The sequence below is a fragment of the Cydia pomonella genome, chromosome 3, assembly GCF_033807575.1.
Source record: "Cydia pomonella isolate Wapato2018A chromosome 3, ilCydPomo1, whole genome shotgun sequence".
NCBI lineage: Eukaryota > Metazoa > Arthropoda > Insecta > Lepidoptera > Tortricidae > Cydia > Cydia pomonella.
This window is the reverse complement of record NC_084705.1, coordinates 24,167,811-24,186,448: the sequence shown is the minus strand read 5'-3', so window position 1 is coordinate 24,186,448 and position 18,638 is coordinate 24,167,811. Positions and strand designations below refer to the sequence as shown.

The window sequence follows — 18,638 nt, the reverse complement described above, 5'->3', positions numbered from 1 at the left end:
AGGGTTGTTTCCATCTACAAATCATAGGGCAGAATTGTATCCTTATAAATTCTTTTGAATTATAAGAACATGTTAAACTACTTTTAGGGGACCTGTAATGACCATATTTTTGTAAATATTGAATTTAAAATATCTTTTGGCACACGTCACGTGGCCAAACTCGAAACGTCATTGAAGATTCTGATGACGTCACAACTCTCGGATTGACACTGTTGACAGTTAGGCGATAAAGAACAAATGACAAATGTCAGTTGACAGTTCGTATCTTCTACGTGTGTATGTAGTTATGTGTCAAACCGTAAACTGTGACGTCACACAATTTTCAAAGAGCGTTTTCGGCGCGAAAGCATCTGTCTAAATATATTTTGTTAATTTAACATATTTAAAGCCGTTTTTAGTATAAAAGTTGAATTTTAGGGCAACTTTTAGTTAATATAGAACGTATTACAAGCGTTTCAAAAAATTGGAAACAAACCTATTATTATGTAGTACGAAATACGGATGCATATTATGTAGATGTGCACACATAAAACACACGCACACGTAAATAGCTAGTTTCGGATACAAATTAGAGATAGCGCTTCGAAATTAGTTTCCTTAAAATGCTTCAAGAGGGCTCCCTTTTCTTTCCTATATACTTACTTTACTCTTTTGGTTACTAACAATTTTTTTTTTAACATTGAACGCAATATTTATAAACGCTACCTATATTATTCTCAATTACAAAAATAAGATTTTTGATTGGACTCTTAAAAATCAACCAATCCCGTAAAGGCGCTGTGAATATGTTTGTAATTGAGAACAACAGCGACTTGTCAAACACTACCGATTATCGTAAACTGGTTTCTAAGTAGAAATTTCGCTTATAATTTCGGCTATCAATAAATTAAGTACATTATAAAAATGTCGGAAAATGGCCTCGACGATGCGTAAGAAAACTCAAGTATCTTTCGTAATCCGCGACGAAGAAGAACGTCGTCATAAAAATGGCGTTAGTTCGTTGCAGTTGGACCCTGTACAAGGCAGGCTATACTCTGCAGGCCGAGATGGAATTATTAGAGTATGGAACACGGCTACGGGAATACAGGATAGATATATTCAAAGTATGGAACACCACACAGATTGGGTGAACGACATAGTTCTGTGCTGCGGCGGCAAAAACCTTATAAGTGCATCTTCTGACACCACCGTGAAAGTATGGAACGCGCCGAAAGGATTTTGCATGTCTACTTTACGTACTCACAAAGATTACGTACGCACACTAGCTTACGCTAAGGAGAAAGAACAAGTAGCCAGCGCCGGCTTGGACCGCGCTATATTCCTCTGGGATGTGAATACATTGACAGCATTGACTGCAAGCAACAACACAGTAACAACCTCTAGTCTCGTCGGTAATAAGGAATCTATATACAGTCTAGCTATGAATCCACCTGGCACAGTTTTAGTAAGCGGATCAACTGAGAAAGTACTCAGAGTTTGGGACCCAAGAAACTGTGCAAGGCTTATGAAGCTAAAGGGACATTCAGACAATGTTAAAGCACTGGTTGTGAGCAGAGATGGTCAGCAGTGTGTATCAGGCAGCTCTGATGGTACAATAAAATTATGGTCCTTAGGGCAACAGAGGTGTGTGTCTACAATCAGAGTTCATACGGAAGCAGTTTGGGCACTTCTGGCTACAGAAAACTTCACACATATTATCTCAGGAGGTCGAGACAAACTAGTCATTATTACAGAACTGCGGAATCCTGATAATTCAATAATAGTCTGTGAAGAAACTGCACCTATTCTAAAATTGTGTTTCACTGCTGACCAGCAAGGTGTTTGGGTGTCTACGTCAGAATCTGACATTCGTTGTTGGAAGCTGCCACCATTATCTAATATAAACTCGGATATGTATAATCAGAACAATTATAACCCTAACAATGTATATCAGACTCAGCCTACGACTAGTATACCTGGAGGACCAGCGATAAGACACTATAAAGTACTAAATGACAAACGCCACATATTAACAAAAGACACAGCTAACAATGTTGCTCTGTATGATGTTTTAAAAGCATGTAAGCTTGAAGATTTGGGTGAAGTAGATTTTGAAGAAGAAGTGAAAAAACGTTTCAAAATGGTTTATGTCCCAAACTGGTTTAATGTTGATTTGAAGACTGGTATGTTAACTATTCATTTAGGACAAGATGAGACAGACTGCCTCAGTGCTTGGGTGAGTGCAAAGGAGGCTGGACTGACAACAGAATTGGACCAGAAAGTTAATTTTGGTGCGTTGCTATTACAAGCTTTGTTGGAGCACTGGAATCATCAGAGCAGGGTGTCTGACGCTGGACAGAAAGTGGTTGGGAACAATTTTTTCAGTGTGCCGCTGCACACACCATTAATATTTAGTGAAGTTGGTGGCAGAACACTTTATAGGCTACAGGTGAGGATTTGTTTATTTATTATTGTCATGAGTTGTGTATGCAAAAAAACAACAATATTGCAAATGTGGTTATTATTAGCGATTTGGATAACCAATGGTAAATTAAGAGTTTTGCTGTAACCATACCTCTTTTTTACATTAGCCTAATTTAGTATCCCACTGTTGGACAAAGGCCTCCCCTCGTTTCCTCCTCTCAACCCTGTTGTCTGTATTTTTCCATGAATTCGGGTAGAATATGTCCAAGTCTTTCCACCATCTCTGTTTCGGTCTACCTGCACCCTGACCTGCACCATCTATGGTGTTCTGTGGGAGATGATGATGTAGGTTTGTTTACCTTAACCTTATAGTTATGTTATCTATGTAGTTGCAATTTTCATAAAACATTCTTAACAAATTGAATCAATATGACTGATATGGTTTTTCAGGTTGGTGATGCAGGTGGTGAGACGGAAGGCAACCTACTAAATGAGACTGTGCCAGTGTGGGTGGTGGATGTAGCCATAGAGATGGCTGCTCCGAAGCTAAACAAGCTGCCTTTCTACCTGCTGCCTCATGCTAGCTGTCAGACCAAGCAGGACCGACAGAAAAAGGTAATATAATTTAAAATAATAAATTTTTTTAATTATTATTATTATTTATTGTATCTCCTTGGATTTCACGGGCCTATAAATCCCGGTCTTTTGATAGGCTTGCATGGGGATATAGATCCAACACGTAGAGGCCTCTTGGAGAGCTTTAATGTCATGTAGAACGCCTGCTGGAACCCGTTCACGGGCGCAACAATAGACACCAATGAACCGGTCGCAACAGGCATTGGGACTATTGTAGTAAAGTGAACAGTATAACGGTCTATGGATTGAAGTTTGGGAGGACAATGAGACCGGGTTATTGCAAAGACGTCCGGACACCTGCCATAACAATGTTTTCACTAGTTATCGAGGCAGGCGGTGACTCGCCGCCCACTAGATGGGCCCCTGAAAATGCCGTCGTGAAGACGACCAGGAGCAACACCGGTGTGAGCGGCTCAGGGGTGTCGAGAGGTGTACGCCGCTTTCTACCCAGTGGCTGATAACAGCCACTGTGCCAACTCGCGTCTTATGCAAGTTTTCACTTCCACCCCTGGAGCATTTAGCTCTAACGACTCCTCTCTGGACGGCCAATGAAGGCAAGCCAGAGCTGAGAGTCCTGCGGGTCCCCTTGGGGTCCACTCCGACCGACGAAGACACGCCGGAGACGGAGACCCTGACCGACTCTCGGGAGTACTCGGGTCCGTGGGGTCGTTACTCCCCAACAGCTCGCCACAAGCTGCCCTGCGGTTTTACTATTATTATTATTCCTTTATTTCTCTTTCTTCTTAAGGTTATGTTTTTTACAATATGGATATAAAAGTAAAATATATAAAAATACATTAAAAAATACTATACAAAACACATATAAACACATTGTAAAAAACTTAACCTAGTGTGCCGCCAGCAGCGGGGCAGGGCCCAAGCTGCCGGTGGTCAGGGCTGCAGAGAGAGGAACCGCCGCACTATCCGCGCCGTGTCCAAGATCACCGCCTTCTGCATCTGACCCTTGATCCAACCACCTAGCGAGAGTCTCTCAAGGTGTTGGTCGAGACTCTTCGCTATGAGACCGTTCGCTGAGACGACTATTGGGACAATGATCGTCGAATCAACATCCCACATGGCGGTTATCTCGTGAGCCAAGTCTAGGTACTTGCTGGACTTGTCCTTCTCGGCTTTCACGAGATTCTCATCATGGGGGATGGTGATATCGACGAGCACGGCCCGGCGTTGCGATCGATCTATTATCACGATGTCAGGCTTATTGGCTACAATAGTCCTGTCAGTGATAATAGATCGATCCCAATAGAGCGTGGCACGACCATTTTCGAGAACTGGCGCAGGTGAGTACTTGTAGTACGGTACTTCGCGGTCCACAAGGCGGTATAGAAGAGCAAGTTGCTGGTGAATAATTCTGGCTACGAGATTATGTCTGTGCAAGTACTCACCGTTAGCAAGATGAGAACAACCGGAAATGATATGCCTGAGTGACTCTCCGGGACGGCGGCATGCCCGACAAATGTCGACCGTACCGTCCTTCAGGATATACTTCCGATAGTTGTTCGTCATCACAACTTCGTCCGCAATTGCACAGGCAAAACCCTCGGTTTCTCCGAAGAGGTCCCCGAATCGTAACCAGTTCACCGACGCGAGCAGGTCCACGTCAGGTCCCGTGAGGGCCTTGTAGAACCGCCCGTGTAGCACCTTACTCTCCCATGCCGCCTTGCGATCCGCAGTACTTAGTACCACAGGTTTGCGCCAGTTCTCGTTTGCCAAGGAGAGCGGCGTGAGGTTCCTGTCTACTGCCACCACGTCACGATGCATCCCACACTCGTTGTTAAGGAAATAATTCCTGAGATTGCACACCTCGCGGTTGTGGAGATCTTTGGCGTTTAGGAAGCCTCGACCTCCACACTTCCGTGGGATGTACAATCTCATAACAGACGAGCGTGGGTGTAGCATACGGTGTGTGGTGAGCAGTAGTCGGACCCTCCGATCCAGGGCGTCCAGCTCGGTCTGAGTCCACCTTAGTATGCCAAAGGAGTATGTGAGTAGGGGCATTACCCAGGCGTTGAAGGCGCGCACTTTGTTGCCTCCTGACAAAAGACTGTTAAGGACTTTTGTGAGCCGACTGAAAAAGCGCTCCTTCACCGACTGTCTAATACCCTCGTCCTCAATACCCAACGACTGTGACATACCAAGGTATTTGTAGGTTTCTGATTCAGAGATAGATCTGAAAGACATTGTCTCAGAAAGTTGTAAATTTGTTGAATTTACAACCTTCCCCCGCTGTACATGCATAACCGCACATTTATCGACACCAAACTCCATGTTGATGGCACTACTGAAGACTTCGGTGGTTTTCAGTAGCTCCAACAAATCTTGGCTATTTGGTGCAAATAATTTGAGGTCATCCATGTACAGAAGGTGAGAAATGACTTCACCCTCTCTCCGAAGCCGGCAACCTAGTCCCGAATCCTTCAGCAGGGTGCTGAGGGGATTCAGAGCTAGGCAGAACCACAGGGGACTCAGACTATCACCCTGGAATATTCCTCGCTCAATCCTTATAAAATCCTGCGGGCCAGGGCGGTCATCCCCGCCTCCTGGTTGACGAAGGACTGTGGTCCACTGCCTCATACACGCGCTTAGGAAGGCTCTTAAAGCTGTATCAACTTTATACAGCTCTAAGACCCTCCCCAGCCATGAGTGAGGCACCGAATCATAGGCCTTCTTGTAGTCAATCCAAGCAGCAGAGAGGGCCCCCCTATTCCGCCGGATTTGTTGGCAAATGGTCATGTCTATGAGGAGGAGCTCTTTAGTACCACGGGACCCAACCCTACATCCATTTTGAGCGGAGGCCAAAATGTTGTTAGCAACAATGTGCGCGTTTATTTTTGATCTCAAAATGGATGTAAGGAGCTTGTAGAGTGTAGGCAAGCACGTGATGGGTCTGTAGTTCTTTGCTTCCGTGGTACTACCGGACTTATAGAGCAGGAAGGTGACACCAGTTGTTAAGGAAGGTGGGAGAGAACCAAGCTCGAGGGCTTGTTGAAATTGTGCTGCCAAGCGTGAGTGCGAGCATCGGAACCATTTTAGCCAGAAGTTGTGCAATCCATCCGGCCCAGGGCTTTTCCAGTTCTGGGCCGTGCGGATGGCACAACTTACGTCATCGGGGCTGATGGTGATTGCCCCCATAGGTTCGATGGACTCGCACTCACGCTCGACAACACTCATCCAACCCCCCTCGGTGTGTTCGACAGGCACTGACCAGATGCTACGCCAGAAATCAGTCATGGCAGTAGTATCTGGCGACCGCGTGTCGGACGCACGAAGGTTGGTTTCCTCCCACTTTCGGTATACCTTCCTTTGATCACTCTGAAAAAGACGATTCTGCTGGAATCGATCCACACGCTTTCTGTAGCGGCGAATACGGTTTGCCCATGCATACACTTTCTGCTTAAGAAAGTCGATGCGCTCCGTGAGATTGGCAATATAGTCGCGGGGCTCAATACCCGTCCCCGCGAACGCCTGATTCACGAAGCGCATTACTCGGGGGCGGTGGTTGCCCCCCCTGAAGCAGATCAGCTTTGCAATGAGAGTCCTAAACGAGTTGATACGTCGCTCGATCCGTATTTGCCATGCGGGGGCACCTCCGGCGGTCCTAGGTGCACGTTCAGCGTCCGGAAACTTGACTCGTGCAACACGGCACGCCGCGATGGCTCCGCAATACATGATCGAGTGTGTATCATCTAAATCTTTACTAGTCCATAAATATGGTTCTAGTAAAGCGTTTAGGGCTCCCACTAGCGCTAGATTGCGTCTATTCATAGGCAGACGTGGTATTCGTGGCCTAGTGTTGGTTGTGGAGCGATACTGCGTAATCGCCTCTTCCAAAGTCCTCCTCAGTTGCTCATTAGCAGATGTACTCACGCTCTGACTCGCATAGTCCCCCTCGTCGGTACTGAAATCAGCCCGCGGCGCCCCCGGTGCCAGGTCGGGTGCGGGCACCAGATCCGGCGATGTAGCGGGCAGATCTCGCACCGAGGTGGAGTCCGCGCGAGCAGAGAGAGCCTCCTGGCGAAGCCGATCAAGTGTCGCGTCATCCAACCGCTTTAGCCGCTGAATAACGCGCACCTGATCCGATAGTCGCTGCTCCGACACGGTGATGGTGGGTTCAAGAGCCTGAAACAGAGGCAGTATCCTTGAACGATACGCAGATAGCTGTGTTCCCCCCTCTGTAGCCCCATAATAGGCGCGCATGACATTCTCATTCATCGATTGAGACCATCTCATGCGACGCACTATACCACCGGCAGCGGGAGCCGTGGGCGGGGCAGGATGTCCCGCAGGCCCCAAGCGTGCCGGCAGCGGTGGCCGTCCCCGTCGCGCAGGTGGTCGTGGCGGCGAGGGCGACAGCCCGCGCTCGTCGCTGCTCGACTCGCTGGCGTTCGCGTCAGGCGCAGTGGCATAGTCGTCGCCTGACGACGAAGACGAGGAGCTGGACGACGCGGGCGGGGGTGGTGGTCGTGCGCTTTGTTCCGCTTTCTTGCGCGATCTCGTAATCATCTTCACTATTTTACACGTCGCCGTTTGACAGTTTTAGCAATAAGTGTATTTGTCTTGCACATTTGGTCTTGATGTCATTTTTGGTGTTAAACATTGTAGCAAATAGGTAAAAATACACAAAAACTGTGTAATAAAGCAAAAACGGCGATACAAATGCTTCAAAATAAAATAAAATAGTGAAAAATTATGCTTGACGCGACTGTCAAGCATAATATTATTATATTATTATTATTATTATTATTTGGGTTCTTAGTTTTTCTCGGTATTCCACGAAATACCGGTGTAATGAAATGCACGGGCCGAAGCCAAGTGCATCTCATAATAAAATTAATCACTACATAAAAATTGACCGTTTTCAGCTCGGTTGTAGCTTGGTCCTGGTGGCGGTAAGGTAACTGAAGAAAGTTGGTTACTTATATTAGGAAGTTGCAAATCATTCTGAAGAAACTTTCTGACTATGCGGCATGTGTTTAAAATAACTGCTTTTTGCATAAGTAAATATGAAGATGGTGATAGCGATAGGGTTTTTATTGAGGTGTGTAGTTGTTTTGGGATGACACCTGTAGTAGACAAAACAATGGGTACTATGGTGACGTTGGTTAATTTCCACATTCTAGCTATTTCATCTTTCAAATCTGTGTATTTGGTAAGTTTTTCGGATATTGTATTTTGTATGTTGTGAGTATTCGGAATTGCTATGTCAATTAAAAGGGCTGTTTTGTTTGTTTTGTCTACTACAGTGATATCTGGTCTGTTGTAGTGGGTGGTTCGGTCTGTTAAGATAGCTCTGTCAAAATACATCTTGTAAGCGTGGTTTTCTAAGACATTGTCAGGGGTGTACTTGTAGTAAGGAACAGCTGGTTGGGTTAGCAAGTTATATTTCATCGCAAGTTTCTGGTGGACTATGTTGGCTACCTGGTCGTGTCTGTACTTATAATCAGTCTGGACTATTGCTCTGCATGCTCCGGTAATATGTTGTATAGTTTCTCCTGGACTATTGCACTTTCTGCATGAATCTATAACTCTATATTTCATAATGAATTTTTGATAGTTACGGGTCTCTATTACTTGGTCCTGTATAGCCATAATAAAACCCTCTGTTTCTGGAAAGAGCTCGCCACGATTCAGCCATGCGTTCGACGCCACTTTGTCGACATTAGGTTGGCTTAAATCGTGGCAGTGTCTTCCGTGTAGGGATTTCGCGCTCCATGCGGCTATTTTTGTTTTATTATCAGTTATTTCTTCGGATTTTTGGGTAGTTTTTTCTCTTAAGTTTAAAGGTGTAAATTTCTGGTCATTCTGTTCTATGGCACTGTGTATTGAAGAAGAATTTGATTTTAGATGAAAATATGATCTCATTGTTGTAATCTGTTTGTTGTGGAGATTCGTGATATCAATAAGTCCCCTGCCACCCTCCTTCCTAGGCAGGGTTAGCCGTTGTATGCAAGATCTGGGGTGATGTCTCCTAAATTTTGTCATGGTGGTATTTATAGTACGCTGGAAGTTTTTCAATTCTGATTTGCTCCATCTAATTATGCCAAACGAGTAAGTTAGGATCGGTACTGCGTAAGTATTTATTGCTTTGGTGGTATTTCGAGAATTTAATTGGGTTTTGAATATGGAGTTAAGCCGGTGTTTGAATTGTACTTTTAGTCTGGTTTTTGTTTCTTTATGATGGATCAGTTGTGATTGCAAGTAACCTAAATATTTGTAACCAGTTTTATCATCTAACGGATCTATGGTTTCTCCTGTTTCTAATGTGTACGTGTGCTTGAAGTTTCTTCCTGCTTTAACACTATTTATCTTACATTTATCGATCCCAAATTGCATCTGAATATCTCTCGAGAATATTTCAGTTAAGTTAGCCAGTTTCTTAAGGTCGGGTTCGTTTGCGGCGTATAATTTAATATCATCCATATAAAGTAAATGGTTCAAACGTATTTCGTCTTTGTCCGTCTGTCTGTCTCCGTCACTCGTGTAAGATTCAAACTTGAGAGGGTGTCCTGTATTGGTGTTGTTTAAAATATTAGATAGGGGATTGAGCGCGAGGCAGAACCAGAGTGGGCTAAGTGCATCTCCCTGGAAAATGCCACGTTGTATTTTAATATGTTCGGTTTCTATTGTTCCAGTTGGTGTATTAAGTCTTAGTCGGGTAGTCCAATTATGCATAGTTGCTTTTAGGAATTGAATAATTTGTGGATGAATTTTGTATATTTCTAAAACTTTAATTAACCATGAATGAGGCACGGAGTCATAAGCCTTTCTGTAATCAATATACATTGTATAGATGTCTGATTTAGATTTGTGTACTTGGTTTAGGATTATAGAGTCTATAATTAATTGCTCTTTTATTATTATTAAAGCTTTATTTGTTCTACAGTCAGATTATTATTTTTATTTTTTTAATTCTTTAAATTTGTTTTGGGGCTGACTGCAGATCCCATCTGCTGGGTGAAAGCCTCCTCACTTTTTCTCCACTCATCCCTGTCTTTGGCTTTTTGGAGCCAGTCTTTTCCTGCGACGGAGTAGATGTCGTCTATCCACTTCTTTTTGGGCCTTCTTCGGAGCCTCCGTCCGGCCGGTCCGGTCCATTTTGTTGTTACTAATGTCCATCTTTTGTCCTTATATCTGGCTACATGACCTGCCCATTGCCATTTTAGATGAAGAGCTTGTTGAAGAGCGTCTGTAAGTTTGGTCTTTTGACGTATTATTTCGCTTCTAATTTTCTGTATTTTCCTTATATTCAATATACTTCTCTCCATAGATCGTTGACAGGTCGTTATAGCTTTACGTACTTTCTTTGTGTATGTCCAAGTTTGGCTTCCGTAAGTTAGACTAGGCAGGATACAGGTGTCCATTACGATTTTCTTATGGGCTATGCTGTATTCACCTTTCAAGATTTCCTTCTGGGACCAAAACTTTTTCCAGGCTGTGTTTATGCGTCTGTCCACTTCTTCCTCGTTGTTAGATGGGCTAAAAGATATGTGTTTTCCCAAGTATATGTATTCATTAACATAATCAATTTCAGTCCCTGCCACATTAATTAGTCTTCTTCGACTGTTGGTCATAGCTTTTGTTTTAGATGTGTTCATGTGCAGTCCTACTTTCTTGCTCTCCTTGTCAAGGGTATTCATCATGTCTTCTAGTTGGGTCGCAGATTCTGCAAAGATTATAATATCATCTGCAAAGCGTAGATGGGTTAGACGTTTATTAAGTATACTGATTCCTTTATTCTTCCACTGTATGTTCTTAAAAACTTGTTCTAGTACTGCTATAAACAGTTTCGGTGAGATTGGATCTCCCTGTCGGACACCTTTGCCTATAGCTATCTCCTCTCCTTTCCTTTCCATTTTCACTCTGCTTACACTTTGGCTATAGATGTTTATTAGGATGTTTATGTACGTTTGATTGATTTCACATGTTTTCAGAGCTCGCCAGATAAAGCTATGTGTAATGCTATCGAAGGCCTTCGAATAGTCTATAAACGCTATATAAAGAGGGTAATTATATTCTATGTATTTTCCCATTACTTGATCTAAGGTATGAATATGGTCTATAGTTGAATATCCCGATCTAAATCCAGCTTGTTCAATTGGTTGGTGTGCATCTATACTATAATAAATAATGAGGTTTAATAAATTAAAGGTATATTAATATTATTAGTATATTCAATATATATATAGATGGTGCTACTACAATATTTGTTACAATATACAATATGAGAAAACTCTTAAAATGTGATTAGGCAGGTCTACACAGAGCGAGCATACACGCCCAGGCGAAGAAAACGCGCGCGCCGCCTCGGCCGAGGCACGGTTACACTGGCCGTTTTGTGCGCGAGGCAATTGCCTCGCGCGTATGCTCGGTCTGTGTGAACCCGCCTATTGCTGATAGATATAGCAGATCAGATAAGGGGTTTGTTAAATTTTGGATAATGAGTTATTAATTTGTTTACATGACATTATTTCTAAGTCAAAAATTTTATGGATATTGTATCTGAAATTTCAACTTGCATACAACAATTTAATTAATGTAATCATTCCGCCCTCTTTGCTTCTCCTAACATTGGCCCATACCTTTACTCCTACCACATACTGCCTCTGACTGTAACACCATACAGCAATCAATGGTAGCCATATGAACAGGGTGTCATTTACATTCTAAGTATTATAACCCTACAAACTGCTTAGATCACGGCTCTGCCCACTATGGCATTATATAAACGAGATTTACGAGATATATAAGATGAGAGTATGTTTCTTATCTGAAGTATCGATGATAACGTCTATTTTTACTATACATATAAAACTGTGAATGTGACTATCTATTTCCATGCCTACGGCCATGGAGGAATAAAACATTAAAACTGACAGTCTATACTATAAACAGTTTTATTCCTCCATATTGGAGAAGCACGAATGGAACGGAAGTCAAGTCATTTTGACAAGAGGTTTAATTCGATTAGTTCGAAAACTAAATGGATGGAACTTTTTTTAATACCACGTTCAAACAAGCAAACGGGCCGCCTGATGGTAAGCAGTCACCATGATGGTCAGCCTATGGACGCCTGCAACTCCAGAGGTGTTACATGCGCGTTGCCGACCCTTTAAAAACCTGTACACTCCTTTTTTGAAGAACCTCATACTGTATACCCTCAGGAAAACCTCGGCAGGGAGCTCATTCCACAGCCGGAGCGTCCGCGGGAGGAAATTCCTCTTAAACCGCACAGTGCGCGACCATTTAGGCTCTAGGGTATGAGGATGAACGCCCTGCCGACGGCAGAGATTTACTTCAAAATAACTCAACTTCCGTGTAATCGATGACGCTGCGGAACACGAATCCGAAAGCCAAACAATGAATGGAACTGACGCCATCTGGCAATTGGAGGAACACGATTTTATGTAGACGTCGGTTTTATTGATCCATGCCAAAACTACTATCTTTTTCCAGGACCGATTGGTAGCTAATGACTTCATCCAATGCCGGAAAGTAGCGGAGCACGTGGTTGAAAAGATCGTCGGCGGCGGCGACGGCGGCTCCCCGCGCGCCGCGCCCGAGCCCGCGCCGGAGCCCCAAGATCGAGTAGAGTTGCTTTGTGCAGACCAGGTATGCTGTCCTTGTTTGACGTGCCATTGTAAGTAGTGTCCGATCGAAACCCGATTTTTTCCGAAATCGAAACTTTAGGTGGACATTACCGAGAATACTTGTTTCGGCGCATATAGAGATAGCTAAAACTAAAAACCGAAACTTCGGTCCGACAGTATTTGTAAGTATCTCTTCTTCCCTCTCCCGTGTATTGTATCCATAGAGGAACAACTTGACAGAGGCCGCGCCACTGACGACAAGCTCTGACACTGCAATGGCGGACGGTTTCAATGTGTGTGTGTCACGAATGTATACCTAGGCGGATTGAATACATTTTCTATAGTTTGCTACGAATTTCTGGCTCGGTGATAAGGTTCAATTTAGTATATCAAAAAAGTGAGAGCGCCCTCCACTTTAGGTACAACTTCGTGGATTAATATCGTATTTTAAGAAAGATAACGTGATAATTGATTAACTTATTTATGAACATTTATCCTATCTCTTTTTTTCTTTCGATCGGTATAATTTTTGCAACATTTGACCACACATGCCGGCGTATTTTTTTTTCTTCGAACTCTAATGCACTAACGTCTCAATTGGCGGATAGGTGGATGAGACTATAGAGATAACTGTCAATGTCTGTGTGTCTCGCGTAAATACTAGGAAATTGGTGGATGATGGAATCCTAGTTGTGTTTTCGTCCGTGTCTAGTTCCGTGTTCGTCCTTAGTATTCTAGGTCCATGATTGTATCGAATTAATTCAGGGCCACAAGATGACAGCACATATTAAGAAAATCGTCGCTCGAGTCTGAGCTCTAAGACCGGTTCAAGTTGATCTACGCAGATCTGAGGGTCCTAGCTAGTGACAATAGTTTATAGAAGACACCAATTGAAACTAAAGTATAAATGGTGACTTGATTTCACTTGCGAATGAATACCTAAATCTCTCATTCGCTCATTCCGATTTTTTCGAGTGGTGTTTATCGATAATCGATTGCCATTTCTGCTTACGACCCAGTGGGCCGCTAGTGAGCGGTAGCGGCCAGTAGACCCACTGGTAACAACTCAGTGGTAACTAGTGGGAATAACCTGTAAATAAACAAACAGTAAAATAAAATTTACTAGATTGTTGGTTAACTATGGTTGTTAAAATTAACGTTTAACAATTCAATTACCCACCACTTAATATATATATATATATATATTTTTTTGCCGTACAGCGCCATACTTTTCAGCTGTTAACACATTCACTGCCAGGAACCCGCCTAGCAAGCGCTCGTTACTTTTGCTCAGATGCCGACAACCCAGAAGGCGGGTTGTTGCTAAAGGTAGCCAAAGAGGGCTAGCAGGGTTCACTCCAGGAAAGAAGGTTAATTATTATATTATTTGGACCTTGCAATATGTTTGATATGTCGTATATTACGAAATATTTTTTACAACCTAATTGTATTTCGAAATGATGTCCAGTACATTATCTACTAAAAAAATGTTTATTTTGGACCAACATAATCCATAGATGTGTTAGTAGAATGCATCTTAATAGCCTAATGGTTAGTGTACACAAAGAAAAACAATGCAAAAACTAGAATTGAAGACACAATAAACAAAAGACACATTAAATAAAGGGCTACTTGTCCCTCCCTATCGTGAGATTAATCCAATATTCCTTACCATGCTGTTGCCACTTGCCACTGCCTTGCACTCGTTTCAGCAGTGAGGCTATTCTTTTCCGCCTAATGGCAAAAAAGTCGTCCGCCCGAGCATCGGCAAACATGCCAGATGCACTGCAGTTCTTCGGCAGCCTCAACAGCATCCTGAGGATGTTGTTGTATTGTACACGTATTGTGTTGGAGGCCCTCTGTCTAAATTTCACCCACAGGCTGCACGTGTAAATTTTTTGACAATAAGCTTTAAAAAGTGTCAACTTCACCTGTTGTTTACGTTACTTATGCTTATATAAAAATGTAGTGGGGAGACTAAGAACTAAAAAAATTGTTAGGAATAACTGGATGTTGAATTACGAAACTTGGCACAGCGCTGGCGCCTGCGAATGGGCACTCGGCGTACACTACTGTGTTGATCGTAATATGTGGCCTCGACAATTCGTCTGGCTGTCGGCGTACGAAAGATATTACATGGGTTTTTGGGGTACTGTTTATTTTTTTGTGTGGCAGTGAATGTTACCGCATACGAAGCCATATATGGCGGATAAGATATTCAACTCTAATGACAATTATTGAAGTTCAAATTTCAACAAATATTTTTATTACATGCGGTAAGGGGTTACTTGAGGAAGAAATTGCATAATTAATACTCAAATTATCTTACGTATAATTTCGTATTTCATTCCAGGTACTGGATCCGAATATGGACTTACGAACAGTGAGACACTTCATATGGAAATCCAACGTGGAATTCACCCTGCACTACCGAGTTTTGAAGCAATGATTCAGCAACTCCAGTGCTAGTCCAGTGATATAATGATATGTAATGTAAGCATCGACATGAGCTGCAGTCTTGCAAATATTTGACCGTCAGTGTTATTTGACTTATCTTAATGACGCTCGAGACATGGCGACCACTTAAACAGGGTGTTTGTTCTACCCTTAGTCATATTTTGCGAGCAAGTTTTACTCTAGGACCAAACCCGAAATCGTGAAATAAAATATATGAAAAATCATATATTTTGACTTTTGTCGATGTTTTCTTCGAGACAGACCTTTTTTTTGCCATTTCGGAGTTGATCCCAAGTTGCTCAGTATAACCTATATATTCACCATAAAAATATGTCTAAGGGTGCAAAAACACTGACGTAATTGTAGTTTTAATATTCAAAATGCATAGAAAACTAAAATTGATTGTGCCAGCAGTGTTAATCGTGTTGTGGCTGTTTTCATATCATGAAGGGCTTACAGAGAAAGCCCTATTTTGTTCCTACTCAGCGCTAGAGTGCTAGCCCAACTTGACTGATCTTGACTCTTTTATGAATATTTAGTTGAAGATTTATATCAACTAATTTAAAAGTTTAATATCCATCTTTGTATTTATACATCCGTGTGATTTGTCTTTGACTACACTGAGGACTTCTAGAGATGTAGTGAACAATCCTTTCCCGTCGTATTTTCTCGGAAACGTTCGTATTTGTCGTCCTACTTCAGTGAACCTCGGTACTTTTTTTTTATTAAGAAAAGGTAAGTATTTGACCACAATCTCACCTGATGGTAAGTGCCGATGCAATCTAGGATGGAACATGCTTACCTAAAAGATGACACAGACTGAACTGTAGCATAACACGTTCGTGCGTTTCCGTGAAAATACGCTGGTAAAATATTTTGTCTATACGTATATCTTAAATCCTCTGTGATGTTTTCAAAAGCCACAAATAATTATTTACGAGTAAGATAAACTGTTTTGTTACAACAAATTTCATATCTTATGGAAATTGTATTATTGTTTTATTACTCTTTACTATATCAAAATCAATTTGCTAATGATATTCAAATTTCGTACATGTCTGAAAAAAAAAACTGGCCTATATTCTAATATCAGTCGACATGAAGTTTTATTCGAAATGAAATAATTTTGCAGACAATTTTGACAAATCTCGCATGTTCGTTGCTTTCGAAGGATAAGTATGTCAATCGGCCCCAGATCCTAGTTTGTCTCTAAAAAAAAACTATGGATACGTGCAAAAAGAAGGCTTCATTTACCGCCGTTTGACGTACAGTTTATCTTTTAATTAGTTTGTAAGTCTACGAGCACACTTAAAACTTACAACGTAACTTGACATTGGCAAAATCATCAAAGATTTTTGATGGAAGCCATATTTTAAAAGAAGAAGTATACAATTGATTTGTTTTACTGTTTTAAACTAAATGAGCGATAAAGATATTTCGGAGACGCTACCTCATATTCGCGACTGTCGCCAGAGAGTAACGATGCCCCAATGCCGGCTTTAACACGTGGGTAGTGAATACATCATAGAGTTTATAATACAAGTGTAGATAAAATAGTGTGTGTAACTGTACATAATTAGGCATGGCATAAAACACTCGTGTGGTCCTTTTAAGAAACTCACTACGTTCGTTTCTTACATTTACACTCGTATTTTAATGCCTTTCATTGTGTAGCCGTCACCTAAACAGCTAATCCACTACACCTGTAACAAATATGATTGCTGGAAAGAGAGACAAAGAGCAAACTTGTAGCTTTATAAAACGTGATCCAGAACAGAATTCAAACATTTGATTACCAACTTTTAATTTCAGTAATTTGGTCGGTGTATTAAAACGGGGTGGCTTTGAAATGCAGGGGCGACTTTGAAAGATTACTTTTTAAGCCCTACTATATTTTTTGTGGGACTTTTTAAAGTACTTAAATTAATTAGTATTTTATACAATCGTAATATAATAGAGCGCTTTTCAATCGAGTCCCGTGTTTAGGCAACGAAGCTAAGTAAGGTACGAGATTGAAAAGCTTGATTATATCTCTATTGTATATACAATACTTTTTCTACGAATCATCTAAAATAATACTTTTTTTTCTACTGGTTGACTGTAATTATAGAATTAAGATTAACAATTTCGTATACCAAACTATAATTGCGTACTTTTCGGATAATGGGCTCCCAATCCCATCTCAACTATAATATTCATTCTATGGGAGCGCGGCGGCACGTGATGATTTGGTATACGAAATGTTAATTGAACTATTACAGTCGACGAGTATAAAAATGAATTTATAGTAATCTAATACATAGTTACATGAACAATTCCGAGTAAATAATGAATAATGCTAATGATGTCGACGTTTTAAAACGATCAAAGTAGCCCCAAATTTTTATTAAGTCACCCCATTTTACGGTATTTCAGAATAAATTTATATTTAAGACAATAAGTAACAATTTATCACATTGTACTATAACTTAATAATATCATCCCCAATGATCACCAAAAATAAACAAAAGGCCTAACAGCCAACCGTCAGAACAAAGTAAAGGCAGCTTTATTAGTAAGCAAGTAAGTAAGCTCAAATAACTTGTATGTATAATTGTGGTATTAAGACATGTGAAACTATGTTTCTGACGTTCTCAAGCACCTTTTTTGGTTGTCAATAACGCACTACTTTAAAAAAGGTGTAGTGTTTTATTGCCTATTGACAGCAGACGAAAAACGGCAGATTTTTCTGTAAGTTTATTACTTATAGTCAAGTGTTTTAGTGCGGTCCTATTTGCCGACGATTTAGCTGTTATCACGTTACGAGAAGATGAATTATTCTTACTCGTACTCGTAAATATGCTTGGGAATATGATGTATATACTTGGAATTGACTGGCATTTCATATTAACTGGGTGGGTTTATATCATTAATGGAATTTTTAGACGCCAATCCCCTTGTAGCTACATTTTTGTAATCCATACCTAAACGAAAATATAACAAAATGTTGTTTCACTTATACCTTGTATGGGAGTTGCAGCTGTTTAATAAAAAGAGTATTTGTCTGTGATCATTGAATATAACTTTCTTTTTGCATTTCTACTGAATTAAACTTTCTTTAGAGTAAATAACAAGTAATGTATCGAGTTTAAAGAAGTTGAAAATATATTGGCATTTATACCTACTTTTACGATACAGATGAAATTTTCACGATGAATCTGGCCTATATTTCACCACGCTGACAATTGTCGCCTAGAGGCATAAATATATGAGATTGTAAGCAGCGATGTTACGATAAGGTATAAAAGCGAACAATCAGAAACAAAATAATCGTGAAAGGATTGAAAGCGACTGGTTTGTAGAAAAAAATTACAACTTCTGTAAACACTATAATTTAAAATGGTTGTTTATGTACCTGCATACATATAGCGATTCCTAAAGGGATTCCAAAATAACATTAAGGAGCAAAATTATTGAGCTAAAACGGTTTATTGATTGAGGGCTCCTCTACACGATGGCCCAGCGTAGGCCAGTCCAAGGGACGCAGCTATGCGGTGA

At 41.4% G+C, this 18,638-nt stretch overlaps 1 protein-coding gene across 1 annotated transcript; it reads left to right on the top strand.

Moving 5' to 3' along the window:
• The first annotated feature begins 540 nt into the window (after positions 1-540).
• On the top strand, positions 541-18,153 carry LOC133516397 (WD repeat-containing protein 48 homolog). Its single transcript, XM_061849308.1, has 4 exons — positions 541-2,428; positions 2,854-3,018; positions 12,511-12,666; positions 14,998-18,153. The coding sequence occupies exons 1-4, from the start codon at positions 914-916 to the stop codon at positions 15,091-15,093; spliced, it is 1,932 nt and encodes a 643-aa protein (XP_061705292.1). The 5' UTR covers positions 541-913; the 3' UTR covers positions 15,094-18,153.
• Positions 18,154-18,638: the final 485 nt, after the last annotated feature.

Bases quoted from the DNA above. Each gene is read 5' to 3' on its own strand.
- LOC133516397 (XM_061849308.1), top strand. From the start codon at position 914: ATGGCCTCGACGATGCGTAAGAAAACTCAAGTATCTTTCGTAATCCGC. The intron at 2,429-2,853 runs GTGAGGATTTGT...ATGGTTTTTCAG, and splicing joins GAACACTTTATAGGCTACAG to GTTGGTGATGCAGGTGGTGA. The intron at 3,019-12,510 runs GTAATATAATTT...ATCTTTTTCCAG, and splicing joins AGCAGGACCGACAGAAAAAG to GACCGATTGGTAGCTAATGA.